Source organism: Octodon degus, unplaced genomic scaffold, assembly GCF_000260255.1.
Source record: "Octodon degus isolate 3935 unplaced genomic scaffold, OctDeg1.0 scaffold00049, whole genome shotgun sequence".
Lineage (NCBI taxonomy): Eukaryota > Metazoa > Chordata > Mammalia > Rodentia > Octodontidae > Octodon > Octodon degus.
In genome coordinates this window covers 10,350,949-10,367,178 of record NW_004524625.1, presented here as the reverse complement: position 1 = coordinate 10,367,178, position 16,230 = coordinate 10,350,949, and the positions used below count along the sequence as shown (strand labels likewise).

The 16,230-nt window shown below is 39.9% G+C and overlaps 1 protein-coding gene across 1 annotated transcript in view; it reads left to right on the top strand.

Annotated features, from left to right (window-relative positions):
- The window catches only part of Dlg2 (discs large MAGUK scaffold protein 2), a 1,516,571-nt gene that overhangs the window by 962,190 nt on the left and 538,151 nt on the right, over window positions 1-16,230 (top strand). Inside the window, exons 8-9 of the mRNA XM_004632548.2 lie at window positions 5,891-6,035; window positions 8,701-8,839. Of these exons, the coding sequence (XP_004632605.1) occupies window positions 5,891-6,035; window positions 8,701-8,839 (284 nt within the window). The remainder of the gene's footprint in view (window positions 1-5,890; window positions 6,036-8,700; window positions 8,840-16,230) is intronic.

Genomic DNA, 16,230 nt, shown 5'->3' with positions numbered 1-16,230 from the left:
ACAGCCTCCCAAGAACTGGGATTACAGGTGCATGCCACCACACCCAGTCTCAATCGCCATCTCAGCCCACTCCGGGGGTGGGACCAGCACAGCAGGCCCAGGGATCAAATCCCGGCCCCTGCGCCTGCTTGCAGACACTTTAATCCGCTGAGCTATTTGGCCGGCCCTCTTAAAGTTGGGCAGCCTGCTTAAAAGCCACAGCTCTACCTTGACTGAACCAAATTCTAATCACTGCTGCTGCTGCTTCTCCTGAGGAAAGCTCCAGCCATCGCATTCCTTCTGTCAAGTGAGCAGAGTGGCACTCAGCAGCTTCCTGCAGTGAGCTGGAAGAAACTCCAACATCTCACACTTCAACTCAGTTCCCTGTATTCAGGGTCACTTTGGAAATATCAGAGAAAAATAAGGATAATTATTTCTTGAACTTCCTTCTATACTTTTCAAATGCAATAAGTTACAGTTCAAAGCAATTGCACTGACACATTTTATTTAAAGATTAAACCTTCTTGATTCTTTTCATTTACTTTTCTTCTACTCAGTATAATAATCCTGTTTCTGTAATTGCTCTACAAGGATGTCATTTAAATAATCTTTTAAGAGTGCATCCTATTAGTAAAACAGATTACATATACATATTGTGTATGTTACAATATAAATCGTGTCATTATATGCCATATGAATATATTACTTATATTTTAAAACATACACATGATGTAGAAAGAGCAGCATAATAATAAATTAATAGGAGTTCAGATTTTTTACTTCTTGTAATTCTATCCTGATTACTTTTCTCTCATGCTGGAATAAATAACTGACATTCAAAATGAAGGAAGGAAAGGTTTATTTAGCTCACAGTTAGTGGAGGTTTCAGTCCATACTCCTTGCTGGCTCCAGGGCAGAGCAGCATATAGCAGGGAGCAACTTTTCATGGTGGTGGCAAAGAGCAAGAGCAAAGGGAGTGGCAGCAGCTTAGGCAGCTCGCTAGCCTCTCTCCCCTCCTCACATTGTAATGCAGAGCATCTGCCCAGGGCACCACCACCCATAATCCCAGCATTGGATCAAGAATCAATCACATTATTTTCAAATGTTTCAGCTTATTTCAACATTTATTAAAGCCAAGATACTTACATTACGTCGGTGGAAATGCAAAAACAAATGCAAGCTAGCCCCTGCCCTTAAGAAATCAGACTTGGAGAAAGAAAGGGGCATTGCAAAAGTAAGCTTTGCAGGAAGAAGAGGCTGATAATTTTCATAGAAAAGTCCTAAACAGGAAAAAAAACAACTATTTTTAGCAATACGATCAGCAATAGCTCAATATCTGATCATGGTCGTTTCGTTTGCAGGTGCATATTGATTTATATTATGGAAAGATTTTCAAGCGCATGCTATCATTTTTTTCTCATAACACAAGTAAATCAACAAAGACAGAATGATCTCCATTTCATCAATAATAACATAAATTCCTAGTCAATATTTTAACTGATTCAAAACCATGAAACTAAGAACCTAAACCAGACCTTAGTCTGCATTTAAAATTTCTCTTCACATCAGGTTACATTCTTTGCTAGGAAGGCCAAGGCTTAGCATAAGGCTATTATGGCTATTATTTCTAATAAATTTAAATCTATTCACTGTACATGGAATTTAGCTTCCTTCTTTCTCATTCTGGTTTTTGTTTCTAACGAGGTTGTCTCTCATAATTAGGCCACTGTCCTTACTTTCCTTTCTTATTGAAAGATTTTGTTCTTTTCAAATAAAAATAGTTTTGCACTAATAACAGCTTGTTATAATGCATGTGTAGTGCTTGAAAGATTAAAAATAAGAAAATATTGATTGTCTAGAGAAAGCCATTGTCCAATTCTTTCCTATTTATTGAGAGTTATTCTTACAAAATAAATATTATTATAACAATTCATCTCGATGTCCCGTAGAGATTTTTGTTCTTGGTTTACGTTCGTTCTCACATCTTCATCTCTCTGCTCAGGAAACAGGATTTCTCTGGCACTTCTACATTGGATTGATCCCTTTCAGATTTATCTTATAATCGAGGGATCAACCACTTTGCCTAAATGTTAACAGCATTTATGGTTTTCTTTCTAGAGTCTCTAGAATTCCACGTTTCTTTGTACATGTTTTCGGTAACCTCACTGTTTGTCCCACGCAGTTTGTCCCACCGCTGACATGCTCACGTGAATACGAAAGGTCAAGCACCTCGCAGTCTTCGCTCTGCCCCTTCTTCCCCTTCGTGGCCTGCTTTGCCTGCCGTGCACCTGCCCCTGTGCACTGCCACGTACATGTTTGCTTACGCTCATTTAAGCTTCCTCAACACAGCCCAGATCTTCGAGCCGGCCTCCTTGGACCTCCCCCTCCCGCTGGTTTGCCCTCCTCTGCATGGTGCTCCAATTTCATGCCCCGTCTTCTGTTTAAAAGAATGCGTCATCACACCTCCAGCCTCTTTCTTTGCCTCGGTCATCTTTTCTACTACAGATCTATGGCCAAGCTTTACATATATATATGTGTCTCCTTGCATGTAATGCACACCACAGAGAACAATTCACCCAAATGCACATCATTTTGTTGGAGTTTTTTCCTGGAACGAGGACATTTATTTGTTCAGCGTGCCTCATTGTAGGCAGATACTTGATGCAGAATTTTTTTTAAAAAGACAATGAAAAACAATAGCAAGTCCAACTCGCCAATCAGGGCGATGTCCTTTCTCTCTGCACACAATCATCTCCAGCTGTAGGTCCTTTATCTTGAGAGTTCATACGATAATGCGCACACACAATTAACCCAAACAAACCCACTTTTGTGAAAACCACTTTGCAGACTTCAGTACAAAAGCGTACTTTTTGGTCCACATCCCATCCTATTCTGATTTTGTTTTAAGTCCTCACAGAGGCCTTATCAGCAACACCCTAATTAAACGTATCCATTCACAGATGTTTACAGGAAAATGATCAGCAAAAATTTGCACAGAGAAATCCTGGTTCCTGGGCGGAGAGATGAAGATGACAATAGTCATAGCAATGAGAACTAGCAGTAATAAGTACTATAATGTGCCTGTCACTTCACCTAGGCCGGCACATTTAAATCAACAACCTACCAAGGCAGTGACTGTTAGCTTTCCTATTTTATAGATATCACAACTGTGACTTTGAAGGTTAACTAGGATTCCCAAGGTCATAGAGCAAGGAAGCGTGTGGCCAAGGTTCAAAGGCCAATGTGCTGGACACAAAAGCACGTGACCTTAAGTACTACTTTGCATTGCCAAGATCCCAGTACTACCTGTCCCACGACTAAGATCTTTGGAAATGTCTCAGTTCTTCAGTCACCAAATAGAAACTTCTGTAGAACCACTAAGCACCACCATTGTGTCCTCTAATATCCTCTTTTCCTACCTTTGCCTTTTCTTTAATATGCACATTGTAGCCTCAAATTCTTCCTAGAGAGTCTGTCAGCAAAAGCTCTCTCTCTGAAAAGGTTGTATTTTCTGGATTAGCTTCCTGCCTACATTACAAATGGTAGAAGGTGCAACTTGTTAAGCGTTGACCACAATTCTCTTTCACTGACAATCAAAATAGCTGTGTGCTTTCGACACTCTGGGAAGACAGTGAACCCTTTCAGAAACCACCGTAGTGTCAATTTGCAATGTAATCTGATTATTTTCTAGCCTTCGGAGTCTTTTCTGTTGGCTTGGCCTCCCCTCTATATGACACCTCCGTATTCTGCTTCTCTTCTCTTTTTTCTAGTGGAAACATTCCCACAGTCACAGCTTCGAGGGCCTCCTTAAGCCACCATGTTTTGAGAGCAAACACCTCCTTTCCTTAAATATGTCAACCATTCTATGTGACCATCGCTTGTCACCTGTCATTCCTTAGGTTCCATTGCTGCTGCCTTAAAATGATCAAATATATAAGGAGGGCTTTGATAAGATGATGCGATATTTTAAGCTACTTCGTACTTGCTTATTTATTTTGTTGTCTGTGTCAGGCTGAAGATGAGGCGGTGGCAACATTCTGTAGCACTGTGTCAGGCCGGAGGCATGATGATTGCATAGGCTTCTGTGAGACTTGGGAATTTATGCCACTTTTACATTATAACGTTGATGGAGGTCTGTGCTCGTAAAGGGCGAGAGAAAGGGGGATGTGAGCCCTAGATGTCAAGTGAGCAAGCTGTGGAGGACAGTTTCATTTTCACCTTTCAGAAGCCGTCATCTGATTTAAGGCTTTGCCATCTGAAGGTTGTGTGACATCTTTAACTTCAACTCTTGAGCATCAGTATTTCTCATCTGTAAAGTGGACCTAATTATGAATGCCTCCCTCAGTGAGCTATGGAGGAGATAAATCAAGTGATTTATGTTAAACTACATCACACCATTTCCCCCAATACATGATGTATTAAGATCAATGTTTGTTCCATAGTTTTTATTTCTCTTTTACTAAGAGCTACAGCAATATGCAGCCATGTACCCCATACCTAGGGCTCCTCTGTGTGCTCCCTTTGTGCACGGGTTTGTTGCTCACCCATTCATTCATCCCTCAAACAAATGTTTCCTGTTGGAATGTGGCTTTCATGAGAGGAGGGACCTTTCTTATCTGGAAGAAGCTGTACAGATGAGGATTAAGAGTATGGTGTCCAGTGGTGGGGGAGCCTGAGCCTGGCAGCCGAGTCCTCAGATTCTCAGCTGTTGAAGACAGAAGAGAGGAACCAGATTCTACCTGACCTTAAAAAAATCAGGATGGTCAGAGTTAAGTGAGAGAGATGCCATCTACAAAGAATTTGCCTTCAAAAATTTTAATCAGACTTTTGGCTTTATGTCCCAAGTTGCCCTACAAGCAAAGAAGATAAAAAGTATGGTGTCTGGAGCCAAACTTCCTGTCTTTGAATTTAGTCTTCACCATTGACTACTTAGTGGCTTTGAGCAAGTTTCTTAGTGTCTTGGACACACATTTCTCTGGCCTGTAAAATGCTATCTCACAGCTACCTTATAGGTCATTGTAATGTTTGACTGTATTAATATATGTAAAATAGTGCCCTGGCTTTCTTCAACAGTGTTAGGAACTGAACTCAGGGTCTTCACAGTGAGCTATATTCCAGCCATTTTTTTAAATGTTCTATTTTAAGATGAGATCTCACTAAGAGATCCCACAGCCTGGGCTCAAACTTGTGACCTACCTGTCTCTGACTGTCACAGTACTGGGATTATAGGCATGGACCACAAAGCCCAGCAGTGCTTAACATGTAATACAGCTATGTTAGTGCCTGTGATGGTTATGGTTCTCATACATTTATTGTAGCATTACCTATATTAGCAAAAAATCTTAAAAAAACTAAGCATGCCCTATGAAGAGGTTAATTAAGTCACTGTCATAGTCACAGAGCAAATGCTCTAAGGAACACAGAATTCACACTGTTGAATGATAATAATGTTATGGGCAAATAATCACTCTATGTTTAAAAAACGGGTTCCAAAATAAAACATAAATAAATATATTCAAAGAGAAATGTTTTGAGTGATTTTTATTTTCTCTGATCTTTTTTCCATTTTCTCCAATTAACATGTGTCGCATGTTTTCATCACCCCAAACCACAGCATAATAAGGAAGACATTTGTGCTCTCTTCTTCTGCAGCTGCCACCCTGTTTGCAATTATAACGTGTCAGTTCCTCACACAAAGGGACAGAGACAATGTTTCTACGTAGCAACCCTGACTGCTTTCTCTGCTCTGGCTAACGCTTACTCCATCTATTCTGTTCAAGTGTGACATAAATCCTTAACTATGTTTTATAATTTTTTCTTTAAGCAACATCATAATGTTAGCTATCTTCCCGTTTGAAATTTCTCTTCAGGCGCATAGGCGTCACTCTAATGCTGGCTTTCCTACTTTCAGGTGAACAACTACAGTTTAGAAGAAGTGACCCACGAGGAGGCGGTAGCCATACTGAAGAACACATCTGACGTAGTTTATCTAAAAGTTGGCAAACCCACTACTATCTATATGACTGACCCTTACGGCCCACCTGACATCACTCACTGTAAGTACCACACTTAGTGTCGCCTTTGAACAGCGTGCTACGTGACCAAAATGCTGCAAAGTGACTTTCAAAGTCTTCTGCTCCAGCTTCCCTCCTGTGGAGCTTTGGTATCTCACTTCATTCTCCTGCTGCTTTGTGGCACCTTACCTGGTGTTTTGAGTCTGGAAACCTCAGTTGAGTTGGCAGGTCCCCCACCCTGGAGGGGCTCAGTGACAGACATTGTGTAGCTGTGGTCGCACTGTGCAGGGGCGACACATTCCAAAGACTATTTCTCCAGCCCCCCTGCCTGATCACTCTCAGGCCACAGAAGTCTCTCTTCCTAGTTCAGCTCTATAGAGTAACACAATGGGAAGGAGATGCTGACAGAATAAAGCTCAGCGAGCTCCGTGTTCGCGCTGAGGATGGATGCTGACGTTAACCCTGAACTGGTGTCCCCACTTTTTAGCATAGCTGTCACCTTTACCTGAACTGTACGTCACTGGAAAGCAAGAAAACATAATTGGTTGCCTTGACAATAGAGGTGGGCTGGGGGAGTGAGTTCTAAATCAACAACAAAAATGAAATGCTCTGCTGGAGTCCTCACATAATCCCAGATAAATGTATTCACTATCAAAAAATGTGGCCCAGTCAGCTCTATATTTTCTACCCTGCTAATAGGTCAGCTAGAAACATTGCTCAGGTTTTGTCAGGCACTATATTTTAAAATTATTCACTTCATATATAAATGTAATGAAGACTCTGTTAGCATAAGTAAGCTCACTCATTTGGAAACTATGAAAGTCGCGCTGGGAGTCTAGGAGCCCAGGGTGCCACCAGGACCTGCTACTTATCAGTACTGTGGTCTAAGCATATGGCTTACCCTCTCCTAGGTTCAAGTTTTTCTTGAGAAAAAAGTTAAGGGTTGAATAATTTTGTTATCTGCCACTACATCAGCTATTGCTTTTCTTAATAATGATTATAAAATTACTTGCCTCTGTCTCTGTCTCAGTCTCTCTGTCTCTTGCTCTCTGTCTCTCTTCTCTCTCCTCTTTCTTCTCTCCCTTTTGCTGTCTCTCTCTGTCTTTCTCTTTCTCTCTGTCTCTCCCACTCTCTGTGTCTCTCTCTTTCTCTGTCTCTCTGTCTCTGTCTCTCCCTATCTCTGTCTCTGTCTTTCTGTGTATGTGTCGCTCTCTCTCTGTGTCTCTCTGTCTCTGTCTCTCTGTGTATGTGTCTCTCTGTCTCTCTGTTTCTCTCTCTGTGTGTGTGTGTGTGTGTGTGTGTGTGTGTGTGTATCTGTCTGTCTGCCTCTTTTTCACTCTTTCTTCATAGACAGCAAAGTGAGATTAGTCTTATCTTAAGATAGGAAGCAGTTTTAACTTTCAGATTTTGACAAAATGGATAAACTTACTGAAATCAACTCGAAGAGTCTACGAGTCACCTCATGAAGGATATATAAGATCAATGTCAAAGAGAGAAAGGTTAGAAAACAGAACTTTCTAGTGCATTCGAGAAACATGGGTTGGGTACATTAATAGGTATGTGATGCCTTAAAAGGTGGTACTGTAAGATGTAGGAGCGAGACCATCCCGGCCTTTTTTGTAGGAGTTTGGTTAAAAAAATAAGTTAACTTAGATACATAAATAGCTGCAATAGGGGCTGGGGAGATGGCTCAGTAGAATAAGCACTTCTCTGGCAAGCGCAAGGGCCTGAGTTCAATCCCTGGTTCTGAAAAAAGAAAATAGCAGCGATATTTGGTAGAATAAGAGGTATATATGAAACAGGAGACTGCATTTCCTTTAGAGACTCAAGGGAGTGAGACAAATCATCTATGTTGATAAGATCTGAGAACTCTTTCTGCAGAGGGTAGCATTTGACCGGTACCTTGAAGTATTATGAGATACAGCCTCTGAGATAGGGAGGAGAAACCGCTTGTAGGTAGCTTCAGCAGAGCAAAGGTGCAGACACTGGGAAGCTCAGCTTTTGTGTGAGGGTAGAAGATATGAGTGAGGGAGACATTGAAATGTATCAATCTTGTAAGGACAGTAAGGCAGTGTATGCAATGGCCAGTGCAAAAGTGTTCAATGGAGAATGTTTACATGAAAGAACATCATTATGAGGCTGGATTTCAGGAGGACTTAATCTATCACGTCTTGGAGGAAAGAGTGGAGTCTGGAGGCCAGTGAGGCAGTGTCTGCTGGCTTGAAAAGCTGATGAATTAAGGCAGAGGAATGGAGAGAAAGGCCAGTTTTGTCCTTTCTACAATGCCAGTTTAGTGTAGCTTGAGAGAAAGTCTTATATGAGAGCTTGTTGCTTGGGAGGCTTTCACTTTGGATGATTGATTATTAATTATGTAAAAAGAATGGGAGCTCTCTAACTCCCACTGGAGTTATAAAGTTAAGATTCTTATTTCAATAGAAAAATACTCATTATTCTGAAAGTATGTTTTCTGGGTCTTTCCTCCAATTTTTCTCTTCCCCTAATTACGCCAACAGGGCTTCCTACAGCTTACCTGTCCTAAAGACCACCACATGTGTATATATAAAGTGTAAACAAACAGCTCCCGCCTCCTGCAGCACAAGAAGGCCATGGGCATGTAGCAACGCATACAGTTTGTAGCTTACGGGGTGCACGGAATCACCCACATAATAGGTTTCATCTCATGTCTTTATTTTTCCCCGTCCCATAGCTTATTCTCCACCACTGGAAAACCACCTGCTGTCTGGCAACAATGGTACTTTAGAATACAAGACCTCCCTGCCACCTATCTCTCCAGGAAGGTACTCGCCAATTCCAAAGCACATGCTCGTTGAAGATGACTACACCAGGTGAGCTAGGCTGTTATTCGGGGGACTTACTAAAGCTTCTAAGCATCACTCAAACTTATAGTACTGCCTCAAGGAGAGAGCTGCAAGTATTTGTAGAATTTGTTGTTATGAATATGTGTTCTTGTCTTCTATTAGGAAGTAAAAGCATCTTCTCATTATGTGCTAACTATATAAGGGGTACTTAGAAATGTGTTTAAATTTAAAATCTTATTACAGTAAAAGACAAATTGGTGTTATTCCCCTGATACTAAAAAATCTCCCTCACTTGGAACACACTTATCTCATCATTCTTGACAATGTATTTTTATTGTAATATCTTTTTTAAAAATTTAACCATGCACCATATTTGTGATTATCTTCACTGATAAGCCATTGATGGCATTCCTGTTAAATAAAAAACATGACGTGTGTCCCACGCACCCGATTCCTTGGCTCTGGAACTCTTCCTGTAGGTCAAAATGACCATGAAAGGGAAATATTTTGAATCTATGTAGGAAACAGAGAAAGCAAGATCAGCACAACGGAAGTCCCTCATAGAAGGGGACTTCCAGAGCTGCTTCTCCAAGGGCACAAACAGTAGGACACACAGACATGAACTGAAGGAAGGGAATTGGAGGGGGATTGAGGTTAATGTGGTTTTTACTGTAATAGATTATTTTTAAGTCAAACATTCACCATATTCTTTGATCACAATTGGTAAGTAGAAAGGAAAAGATCAAAATTAATTGGAAGTGGCTTGAAATTAATAAACTCTGTTAATTCCAAATGGAAATAGAGCAGAGAATTACATTACCAAACCCACAAGTAAAGCCAAATGTATCCAGAAGTCCTCTGAAAAGCTAAGTTTAATAGTCCATGGAGAAGACCAAATTAATTCATTCAGATGTCTCCAGTAGGGATTCAATAACTATTAAATATTTAATACATTAATCAATAAATGGAAAAATGAATGAGAAATGTATATTTTTAATGATTTTGTTTCAAAGTAATATATACTGTACTCAAAGTAATATATACTTACTATATTTGCAAAAGAAATGCAAAGATAATTGAAAAACAAAAATCTCCCTCCGGAAGGCCCTAGTTTGAGGTAACCCACAGGACAGCCAATCATGTCTACCCTCTCCATACTTACAAATGTCTACACAAATGCACGCTGACAGAAGGGTAGGGCTGGATACTGATTTTACAAGCTAAATTCATGTTTTACACATTGCTCTGCTATTTGATTTTTCTCCTTGAAAAATACTTTTACCAAAAATGTGATTAAATATAGATATGTACATTTATTTCTGTGTGGTTTTGTATGTTAAAAAAAAAAAAAAACAAGATCAAGATGGATTATTTGGCCTCCATAGCTTGCCTTTCTAATTGAAACCATTTGTCAGCCTTTTAAAAAGTAAAGACTTCCTGCTGGGCCAGGCACGTTCCTTGGCCTTTCTGGTCTTTGGTATAACTTTTTAAATGATTAAGCATTTTCCATTTATTTTCTAATATCAGTTTTGCTGAAGTAGCTTGTTATATATTTAGCCAAGAAATGGAACATTTGGAAGCTGAACGTATGCATCTGTGGTATAAATCAAATATAAATCTCCTCCTGCGCGGAAATGTCTGATCTTTATGCTCTCAATTAAAATGAGGGCTGCAGCATGGATAATCCTCGAGGCTCTATAAAGAACTGTGTAAATATGGTCACCTTCATCTACCGGAGCAATGATCTCTTTGCTCTTTCCCTATTGCTAATATTTGATGACTTTAATTTGAAAATTTCATTTTATGCAGGCTCCACAACAAATTAACATTTATTAAAACCTCTTCATAATCAGGACCTTTGTTATCTGTTTAACATACACGCTCTACTTAATCCTCCCGAAACACAGAGAGAAAGCCTTTCATTACCATTGCAGATATGTAAAAATGGAAGTTCAAAGACATTGAGGAAACAGTTTTTAAGTATAAAATCTGAGTTGCCCTATGGCTTTAAAATCCTGATGAGGACAAAATATTTAAATTTTCTCTTTACTTTCAAACTGAAAATCAAGTCCTATATAACACTGTGCTTCTCATAGAAATAACCTGGCTAGAAAGAGCTCTGAGAGTTTCCACGAGCTCTGAAGGCAGTGAGGCCAGCCTTGATTGCTACCTCTATTTCAGGCTTCACGGCCCTGCGCAAGTCATTTGGTCTCTTCAAGCCTCAACTTCCCCAAGAGCATAGCAATCACATCTATCCCAACAAGTCGTTATAATGACTAAAGGAGATCTTTAATCAAAAAAAAAAAAAAAAAACCTTAGGATAGTATCTGGTCCATTATAAACACTCAATGAATGTTATCTGTTTACAGTACCTAGAATTAGCATAATTCCTCATCCAACCTGGAGACCATGCAGAATGCTCTCACAGATGGTATCCTGGGAAAAGAATGAAGTGTGTACGCCCTCGTTTCCTCCTTCCTGTCTCTGACCCACACCTGTTCCTCTACAGGACAGTCTCACTAATGACTGTGTGTCAGATCTTCTGAATGGTTGTTGCTTGGTAAACTTGTGAAAGAAATTAAAGCAGTGCACACACGCATAAACACCCTCTCACCACACTCTGACCTCTGCTGTCCTCTCAGATGTCAGATTTTCATATGATAATATATGTAAATACTGTGTCATTTTATAAAACATATAAACTTATTATTATCCTAAGTTGTACCGTAGCTCATGTTTAAGGCCTACTTTGCATTTTCCTACAGTAGTAAGTTAAGGAATGAATCTCTAATGCTGGACCTTGGGGCTCTAAGGCTTTTGTCTCTAAAATTATGTTCATTAGTTTGTTTGTTTTGATCTGGAATAAAAAAGTAATAATTATAAACCACTGCAATCAAAAGTCACATATGGACAATGTACACTTTACATATTACTTACAACTATGGATTCCCCTTTTATGAAATGGAAACTTTCTAGCATCCCATAAAATTACATCACATGGCAGCCTTTGTGGACGAGATCATACCTTCCTCTGTTGCAAGAAGTGTTTCTCTATTTCTCTGACATTCTCACACTTTTATGACATATGGATCTGTAGTAAAAGTTTTAAGCAATTTTGATGAAAATAATGCTCTAATGACCTAATCTATTTGTCACTACTTGAGAGATATTTTTCCATTGATTTAAAGAAAAAGCACAGATGAAAGTATTCAATAACTTTCTGTTAGTAGCGTGCTAACTGAGTTTCTTGTAAATCAGTTTTCAGTCTTTGGAAAACACTGATGCTGAGATAGTTTTTGGCTCAGGAGTTACAGAGCCTCAGAGTTGGAAGGGCTGTAAATAAATCTAGAGTCTAATCTTCCTCCATCTGATGGGCAAGATGCACAATGCCCAGAATGATTTGCTAGTTTTTTCCTAGTCCCAGTGTCAGATGAGAACTGCTTTTCAATAACTGCTGTTCAGTATTCTTTCTGTCCTTCTAAGCTAATGCTCATTATCTTTTATCTAGAAAAAGAAAGTAGCAATTATAGAGCACAGCAGTCAATAAGGATCACCTGTGCGCAGCACCTCTTTTGCATATCACCTTCAATGGTGGTTCCCAGCCAATTAATTCTTCCCTAGTATTCAGAAGATGTGAAAACAACACATCCTCGCCATTTTGCTAAATTATCTTAGGATATGCAAATGAAGCGTTAGAATTGAAATTTTAAAACCTGTGGGTACAAAGTAAACTCCTCTTTTAAGATATGGACATTTTATTTCCCAAGCTATGGGAAATGTCTCTGTGCAGTAAATGTCATTATAAAAATGAGGGACAAAATTATAGGCTAAGATTATATATACCCAGTGTTAGAAATCATGTTCACTTACCCCCAGCTTGGTATACCCTAGTGTCTTTCTGCTTCCGTAGAGTTAGGTTGATCAAAACATATAAGCTAAACAAAGGCACAAGGAAGATTTCTAGTCCAAGGAAGGCTCTAAACTAAGACTCTGATACTCATCAATTCAATCATACTCTTCGCTAAAGAGATGTGACCGTATCAGTCAGAAGTCTACTTCTGCTGTATTCTGCCCAAACTGCAGACCACTAGCTTGCCTGACATACATACTATAAACTGAACACCCAACTTGTCATTTCTCTTTCACCGATTCACTTGTTTACTCATTCACTGGATATTCTGTTTCTACCATATATTAAGCATGATTGTGAGCAGCAGAAACACGGTGGTGAACAGATGGCTCAAGTCTCTACCCTCATGCCATTTACACTTTAGAATGTTAAATACAAAATACTAAGAGGCATAGATATCAATATAGATAGATAGGTGTATATAGAAAGATATATCTAAGTTAAGTATTAAGTGACACAAAGAAAACAAATAAGATGATGTGTAGGCAGTGACTGTGGATGAGAATGACATGATGTGGAGTACACTGGAAATGACCACTGGAGCTAAGACCTAAAGAATTAGAAGAAAGCAGTGATGGGAAGATGAGGGAACATTCCTGAGAGACAAATAAGAACAGTGTGCTCCAGGAGTGTGGAGAAGCCTACCACGGCTGAAAAGAGAGGAGCTGATGGGAACATATAGAACATATGATCGATAAAAAGGCAGGGCCAGATGATATGGGACTTTGGAGGTAACGATAAAGTAGATGTTTTTGTTAGGTACATTGGGACCGCGTTGAAAAGTGCAATACCATTCACAACAACATCAAGAAAAATTAAATACTTGAGAATTAACCTAACTAAGGAAATGAAAGACCTCTACAACAAAAACTGTAGCACTCTAAAGAAGGAATTCAAAGACAATGTCAGAAAAGGAAAGATAGCCCATGTTCCTAGACAGACAAAACGAATATAGTTACGAAGCCCATATTTCCAACATTGATATGCAGATTTAATGCTATCCTAATCAAAATACCAAAAACATTCTTAACAGAACTGGAGAAAACAATCCTAATCCAGAAGAGACCCTGAATAGTGAAAGCAATTGAGGGTAATAAGCAAAGCTGGAGACGTCCCTGTCACTAACACAACAAAGCTGCTGTGATAAACAAAGAAAGAATTGTCACACTGACATAAAAACAGACAGGGAGATCAAGGAAACAGAACAGGGGATGCAGAAACAATGCCAAGAAAATTGAATTATTTGATCTTTGACACTGGGGCCAAAGACATACACTGGAGGAAAGACAGCCTCTTCAATAAGTGGTGCTAGGAAAACTGGCTATCCACATGTGGAAGATTAAATCTAGACTCCTATCTTTCTCTGTGTGCTAACCTACAATCAAAATAACTCAAGAAGCAAAGAGGAACACAAAAATGCTTAACTTGACAGAAAATAAAATAGACAAAACTCTTGAAGTCAGAGGCATAGACAAAGACTTTCTGAGTAGAACCCTGGATGCACAAGAAATAGTGCTGAGAAGCAGCAGAAAGGAGCAGATCAAATTAAAAAGCCTCTGTATGGCAAGAGACAACAAAACAGAATGTAAAGGCAACCTGCAGGATTTGAAAAATGCCAGCGATTGCATCTCTGAGGCCTAATGTCTAGCGCCTGACTTGTATCTCGCTGCCTCCATGTGGGGACTTGGAGGTGGCTGTATGAGGGCGTGTGATGCTGGGATTGAGAACATGACACTGGGTTAAGGGCACCCCTCCTGGTGTGGGTGGCACCTCCCACAAGGCAAGTGGTCTGATAGAATCTGAAGGGATACAGAAAGCTGCTCTGCTGCCCCGCTGCCTCCGCCTGGCCTGCTGCACCACGGACTGTTGCTCCTCTGTGGTGCCCTTCTGCCATGCCTGCTTGTCTCAGGGCCAGCTGACTCTGGACTGAAGCCTCCATGAAAGGAGGCTGAAATAAATCTGTGAGCAGGAGTAAACCTTTCCTCTTTTAACTTTGAGTGTGGGGTGTTTTGTCTCAGCAGTGAGGAAAGTGACTAAGGTATCTATAACATAAAAACTCAAGGTAACCAGATACCTCAGAGAAAAAGACAACCAAACAATGGGCAGGGGGAACAATTAGACCCAAAAGGCCAAAAGATGCCTAAAGAAATGCTTAGCATCACTGGCCATTAAATAAATGCAAATTAAGGCAAGACTAATGTTCTGTTTTGCTCCAGATAGAACTCTAATAATAACATCATCAAGAAATCTAATAATATCAAGTGCTTAGGAGGCTCTGTAGAAAAAAGGACTCTTCTATGTTCTTGCTGAGAATATAAACTAATACAACCACTATGAAAACCAGTAAGGAAATTCAAGAAACAAAAGCTAAAACTGAAGATCCATTTGACCCTGTTATTCCCCTGCTAGGTATCTCCCCAGAAGTGCTGAATACACGGTTCCCAGTGCTGAGTACATAGTGTATAGAAGCAGTATTCACAATAGTTTGACCCATCTTGGAAGTGGGCTATATGTCCACTGACAAATCAACCATGAAGGAAATACAGTATTTATGCACAGTGGAGTACTGGCCTGCCATTCAAGAGGATATACTTAAATCATGTTAGGAAAATTAATGCCCTTTGAATCTATAAAGTTGAGCTCAGGTATAAGGGTTCGATCCTCAGCACCACATGCTCCACCAACCCCCGCCCTCCAGCACTCTGAGCCAGCCATCAAGTCTGGGCATGGTGGCATGTGCCTGTAATCCCAGCTCTGGGGAAGCTGAAAGCAGGAGCATCACTATGACTCTAAGCTGCATAGTGAGACCCTGCACCAAATACATTTTTTAAAAAAAGAAAGAAACTAAATATTATGGGCTGCAAACATGTACTAAGAAATGCATTTTGCTGCAGAGAAATATACTAAAAATTAAAGAAAAGGACCACACAGGAAAATTATGTGATCTGTCTTATGTTTAAAAAACAACACGAATGCTATTGGGGAGAAAAGATTACACCACCCAGACTTGGAGAAGGTGACTCAATGGAACAAGAATAGAGGAGCAAGGAGGGCGGGCTCAGAGCTACGCTCCGAGCCTGCTTCCCACGTTCTCGTGAAGGGCAGGATGCGCTTAGGCTGTGTCGTCACTAGCGTCACACTTTTTGTTAGCTAGAAAGTTACCCTTTAGGAACAACATAAGTATTTGCAATTATCATTTTGTTTTCACTTCTTTCTTGCTCTTCAGCTTGGCAGATCACAACTGGCTGGAGGCTGCACCGTTGTTTCTCAAGCATTTCTGTGCAACTGATTTCAAAAATGAGTTTGTTCTCTGTAGGATCTGGAATAGAATACATAACTTCTGGCCCAAACATAAAACACAAAAGAACTTGTATTTTCTCACAAAAGCTTGGAGAATATTCTTTTATCCTTGAGTGTAAAAATAATTTTATTGCAAAATCTCAAAGTAAATTTGATACACACTCACACACACACACATACACACAAAAGGTTTTCAGAAATATCCATA